This window comes from Oncorhynchus mykiss, chromosome 32 (genome assembly GCF_013265735.2).
Source record: "Oncorhynchus mykiss isolate Arlee chromosome 32, USDA_OmykA_1.1, whole genome shotgun sequence".
NCBI lineage: Eukaryota > Metazoa > Chordata > Actinopteri > Salmoniformes > Salmonidae > Oncorhynchus > Oncorhynchus mykiss.
Window position 1 is genome coordinate 17,357,327 of NC_050572.1, and position 6,000 is coordinate 17,363,326.

The window sequence follows — 6,000 nt, forward strand, 5'->3', positions numbered from 1 at the left end:
GTGGGGGTTCAGCTATAGGGAAAGTGTGGGGGTTCAGCTATGTAGGAAAAGTGTGGGGGTTCAGCTATGTAGGGAAAGTGTGGGGGTTCAGCTATGTAGGGAAAGTGTGGGGGTCCAGCTATGTAGGTAAAGTGTGGGGGTTCTGCTATGTAGGGAAAGTGTGGGGGTTCAGCTATGTAGGGAAAGTGTGGGGGTTCAGCTATGTGGGGAAAGTGTGGGGGTTCAGCTATGTTGGGAAAGTGTGTGGGTTCAGCTATGTAGGAAAAGTGTGGGGGTTCAGCTATGTAGGGAAAGTGTGGGGGTTCAGCTATGTAGGGAAAGTGTAGGGGTTCAGCTATGTAGGGAAAGTGTGGGGGTTCAGCTATGTAGGGAAAGTGTGGGGGTTCAACTATGTAGGGAAAGTGTGTGGGTTCAGCTATGTAGGGAAAGTGTGGGGGTCCAGCTATGTAGGGAAAGTGTGGGGGTTCAGCTATGTAGGGAAAGTGTGGGGGTTCAACTATGTAGGGAAAGTGTGTGGGTTCAGCTATGTAGGGAAAGTGTGGGGGTCCAGCTATGTAGGGAAAGTGTGGGGGTTCAGCTATGTAGGGAAAAGATTACGGCAGATGTTAGATGCATTGACATCTGGTGGTGACTGCTAGTTTATATATCTCCCAGCTAGTCTCTGTTAGAATAATCCAATAGGTCTTTCACACAGGATTTGCACTGCTCACCCACTCCCAATGCCGCACATGCACGCACGCACGCACACACACACACCACACAGGCCCACAGAGAGCTAAGGCAGACACACATGAGGGTTAAATCTATGTTTTTCTACCCGTTGGCTGGTTGGTTGGTTGGGAGCAGTGGTTGGCTGGGGTTTGAGTTGAGACATGAATGAACTGATGATGACTGCTGGAATTTCTGTGGGTGCCGGGGGAAGCATACCCAAAGCCACAGGAACCACCAGCAGGCCTGCTCCTTCCCTCCATCCCTAGCCCCTCTCCACCTCCTCTCTCTCCCTCCCATGAGTGTGCCTTTCTCCCGTGTGCTGCTGAAACAGTCCTCAGTACTATCTGGTCTGACCAGAACCAGGAAAGCCACCTCTTTACAGTAGAACAGAGTGAGGGTTGGACTGGTTATGCCAGTTAAGGATGATGCTGGCCAGCGTCTGCCTGGCCGGCTCAGTAGGAATGTTTGAGATGTCATTTTGTGTTGAGAAGATGAAGAGTCAGCATTAATGCAACCTGCATCACCGCCACAGATCCCATTGGCACATTAAAACTCATTTATCTGATTCATTGAAGGTGTATAACACAGTTTGATAGTGCAAATCTACACCAATAAGCTTCAGTTATATTGACATGTGCTCTTCCTCTCCCCAGACCTTTGTTTAGAGGAAGCTCAGATGTTGATCAGCTGGGCAAGATTTTTGAGTAAGTACCATATTGTACATCATGCTATAAATCATATTTACAGTTTTAACAATCAATTGGCAAATAATGAGGCTTGTGATTCTGATGATAATGATAATGATGACGATGAAAATAGTGGTGAAGATGATGATGATGATGATCCCTCAGTGTGGTCGGGGTTCCCTCGGTGGAGGACTGGCCCCAGGAAGTTGCCCTACCACAGAGTGCCTTCTCTCCACGACCCCCTCAGCCAATCGGAAACCTCATCCCTGACATGGACGAGCTGGGGAAGTCCCTTATACTGGTGAGCATTAGACGCACACACACCGCACTCTAAATACAGTACGTTCTGTTTCAAATTGATTTGTCCAATAGGAATGAAACTCACACTTTTCTTCTTATTGAAGAAAATGTTATCATTATAATATTTGTCTCTCTCTTTTCTTTCTCTGTACAGCAATTCCTGGCATTCAATCCCGCCAAAAGGATATCAGCGTTTGCTGCTCTGACCCACCCCTACTTCCAGAGTGTGGATAGTGACAGTAAGAGTGTGTACGCTCAGCCCATTGCCAGCAACAAGCCCACCATGGAGGAGAGTGCTGCCTGACAGCCCCCCGTCCCAGGATAAGAGAGAGAGAGAGCGAGAGAGATGGACACAAAGACAGAGAAAGAGAGCAACAGACAGACATTTGATTCTAAAATGCAACAGTGCTGTCTTCCACAATGTACTGATTCGAATGCTGCTTTTTAGGATAATTTTTTTTAAATTAAAAAATGTAAACAATGCAAGGACCCTTAAAGCTGAGATGTACTGCCACCAGGGGAGAACCTCTGGATGTCCAGGAGCTGCTGCCTCTTGTCTCTTCTGCCTTAGCCTGAGAAGAGGCTCCTCAGTGAGGGAACACCAAGCACCAAGGGTAGGTCGGCATGGATCTCACCTGGAGCTCATCTCCACGACTGAACTGAGAGAGAGGATACACACACATATGTTTATCCCATGCAGGAGGACCTCACACTGCCTAGTGCTGCTTATGGTCCAAACATACATTTGTGTTTTTATATCACTGCCATCTACAGGTAGTCCTGTGTTGCTGCAGACTGGAGCAGGATTCTGATGGGCTTCAGCTTAAAAGACTTGTGACTGGTGCAAACGAAGCACTCCACGGAACAACTGAAAATGGATCACTTTGAGTTCTTCTTATGGCATCCATACTTCAGTGTCATAAAGTGAGATGAAATCAGATGGACACCATTCAAGAGCCTATGTGTTACTCTTTCTGATGACCTGATCAATCAGAAACACAGAAACACAGCCTAAAACCCCAAACAGCAAGCAATGCAGATGTAGAAGCATGGGGGCTAGGAAAAACTCCCTAGAAAGGCAGGAACCTAGGAATAAACCTAGAGAGGAACTGAGGGGTGGCCAGTCCTCTTCTGGCTGTGCCGGGTGGAGGTTATAAGAGTACATGGCCATTTAAGGCCAGATTGTTCTTCAAGATGTACAAACGTTCATAGATGACCAGCAGGGTCAAATAATAATCACTGGTTGTAGAGGGTGCAACAGGTCAGCACCTCAGGAATAAATGTCAGTTGGCTTTTCATAGCCAAGCATTCAGAGGTCGAGACAACAGGTGCGGTAGAGAGAGAGAGTCAAAAACAGCAGGTCCGGGACAAAGTAACACGTCCGGTGAACAGGTCAGGTGAACTAGTTCGCTAGTCTCAGGCAGAAGAGTTGAAACTGGAGCAGCAGCACGACCAGGTGGACTGGGGACACCAAGGAGTCATCAGGCCAGGTTGTCCTGAGGCATGGTCCTAGGGCTCAGGCCCTCCAGGAAGGGAGAGAGAGAGAATTAGAGGGAGCATACTTACATTCACACAGGACACCTAATAAGACAGGATAATTACACAAAATAGGACAGACTGACCCTAGCCCTCGGCACATAGACTATTGCAGCATAAATACTGGGGGCTGATTGGGGGGGGGGACACTGTGGCCCGTCCGACGATACCCCCGGACAGGTCCAACCAGGCAGGATATAACCCCACCCATTTTGCCAAAGCACAGCCCCCAAACCTTTAGAGCTATATCAACAGACCACCCATTTACTACCCTGAGACAAGGCTGAGTATAGCCCACGAAGATCTCCTCCACTTCACGAGCCGGGGGGGGGGGGTGCAAAACCGTACAGGAAGATCACGTCAGTGACTCAACCCACTCAAATGACGCACCACTCCTAGGGACGACATGGAAGAGCGCCAGTAAGCCAGTGACTCAGCCTCTGTAATAGGGTCAGAGGCAGAGAATCCCAGTGGAGAGAGGGGAGCAAGCCAGGCAGAGCCAGCAAGGGCGGTTCGAAGAAATAGATGAGTCTTCAGTAAAGACAAAGGTTGAGACCGAGTCTGCTTCTCTCACATGGATAGGCAGACTATTCCCTAAAAAATTTGCTCTATAGGAGAAAGCCCTGCCTCCAGATATTTTCTTAGAAATTCTACGGACAATAAGGAGGCCTGTGTCTTGTGACCGTAGCGTACGTGTAGGTATGTACGGCAGGATCAAATCTGAGAGATAGGTAGGAGCAAACCCATGTAATGCTTTGTAGGTTAGCAGTAAAACCTTGAAATCAGCCCTAGCCTTCTCAGGAAGCCAGTGTAGAGAGGCTAGCACTGGAGTAAAATGATCAAATGTTTTGATTCTAGTCATTCTAGGATTCTAGCAGCCATGTTTAGCACTAACTGAAGTGTATTTAGTGCTTTATCCGGGTAGCCGGAGAGTAGAGCCTTGCAGTAGTCTAATCTAAAATAATTTTTGGACAAAAAGTTTCTGATTTTTGTAATGTTACAAAGATGGAAAAAAAGCTGTCCTTGAAATATTCTTGATATGTTCGTCCTTCACAGTTTTATTTGAGACAACTATACAACTATCAAGCTTATTTGTCAGATCCAACAGCAGATCTCTTTGTTTCTTAGGACCTAGAACTAGCATCTCTGTTTTGTCCGGGTTTAAAATAATTTGCCACCATACACTTCCTTATGTCTGAAACACAGGCTTCCAGAGTAGGCCATTTTGGGGCTTCACCATGTTTAATCGAAATGTACAGCTGTGTGTCGTCCACATAGCACCAACAGGTAGAATATATAGTGAAAACAATAGTGGCCCTAAAACAGAACCTTGAGGAATGCCGAAAGGTACAATTTATTTGTCAGAGGACAACATCCACAGAGACAAACTGATAGCTTTCCGAAAGAAAATTACCTTATGACCTGATACACAGAGCATACTGGAGTGACTACATGTTGTATAAGAATAAGGTCGATGTACGCACCATTGTTGACAGTTGATTTCTTATTTTCTATTAAGTCTTAATTTTATTGGACTTTAAATCATGTGTGGGGATTGAAATTAAAAATGATATTGCAAAATTCCCCGCTAGAAAATAAATTACAAGACTAGGTCAAATCCAAAGGAGGAAAGGTTTGACAATGTGAGGCATGTAGAATGGATCGGGTAATGGACTGGTATAGGCTAGTGCTAGAGACTGCACTTATCCTGGCAGTAGTGGTGTGACTTGCATATCCAGAACACTGGCATGTGTAGCAGGGTAGCAGTAGTATAGGTGTTGGTCAGTGAAATGTTATTGGTTGTGAGATTTTGCATTGAGAAAAGGGAGGTGGATACGTCGGATTCAGAGGATGTTGAACATTGTACCTTCTTCATTTGGACTTAGTCTCAGAGGGTTACATAAAAGCATACAGGGGTTAATGTTAAAACACAGCTGTTCTGTGTTAAGAATGGTTGTTTTAACAATGATGCTCACCTTACTTATTATGCTCACGTTGAGGAGCACTCCAATGGCATATTGATTCAATATGACTAGCTAGAGTGCTTTCAGACTCGCTCCCTCCGAGGGATTGGCTGAAAACAAGTCAAGGTAAATAGAGTTATTTTGTTTGTAAAACTTCTTACTGCACAGTAATCTAGACCATAACTTTCACTCTGGTATATCTAGTGCTGCTAGCACACAAATACACTCAGGATCTTTTTAGAAATCAAATCAGAAATCATTCTGACACACTTTGCACATTCATGATTAGACTGCATCAACTGTTTCCGTGGCTGACAATAACATAACATGATTTTGATACTATACTCATATTACAGAATTCATGACTGTGTGAATCAAACTGCATATCTGCTATGATATGTTTGATATCCTACGTGTTTTCAGTGTCAGGGGACACTTGGTTTAATGACATGAAATCCATTTGAACTGAGCTCTCATCTCCATGTAGCAGTAGATTTGTTCTGTCAGGTTCATGTCACTGATGGATACTCATCTCTGTTCTGTCAGATTCATGTCACTGATGGGGACTCGTCTCTGTTCTGTCAGGTTCATGTCACTGATGGATACTCATCTCTGTTCTGTCAGGTTCATGTCACTGATGGATACTCATCTCTGTTCTGTCAGGTTCATGTCACTGATGGATACTCATCTCTGTTCTGTCAGGTTCATGTCACTGATGGATACTCATCTCTGTTGCAGACTTCATGTTACAACTCTCTAGAAATAGGGATTGTCAAGATTTCTTGGTATCGGTCAGTTCAACG

At 45.3% G+C, this 6,000-nt stretch overlaps 1 protein-coding gene across 1 annotated transcript in view; it reads left to right on the forward strand.

Moving 5' to 3' along the window:
* Positions 1–2,833, forward strand: part of LOC110488025 (cyclin-dependent kinase 6) — a 65,817-nt gene extending 62,984 nt beyond the window's left edge. The window contains exons 6-8 of the mRNA XM_036971023.1: positions 1,365–1,415; positions 1,563–1,698; positions 1,852–2,833. Of these exons, the coding sequence (XP_036826918.1) occupies positions 1,365–1,415; positions 1,563–1,698; positions 1,852–2,001 (337 nt within the window). The 3' untranslated portion in view covers positions 2,002–2,833. The remainder of the gene's footprint in view (positions 1–1,364; positions 1,416–1,562; positions 1,699–1,851) is intronic.
* Positions 2,834–6,000: the final 3,167 nt, after the last annotated feature.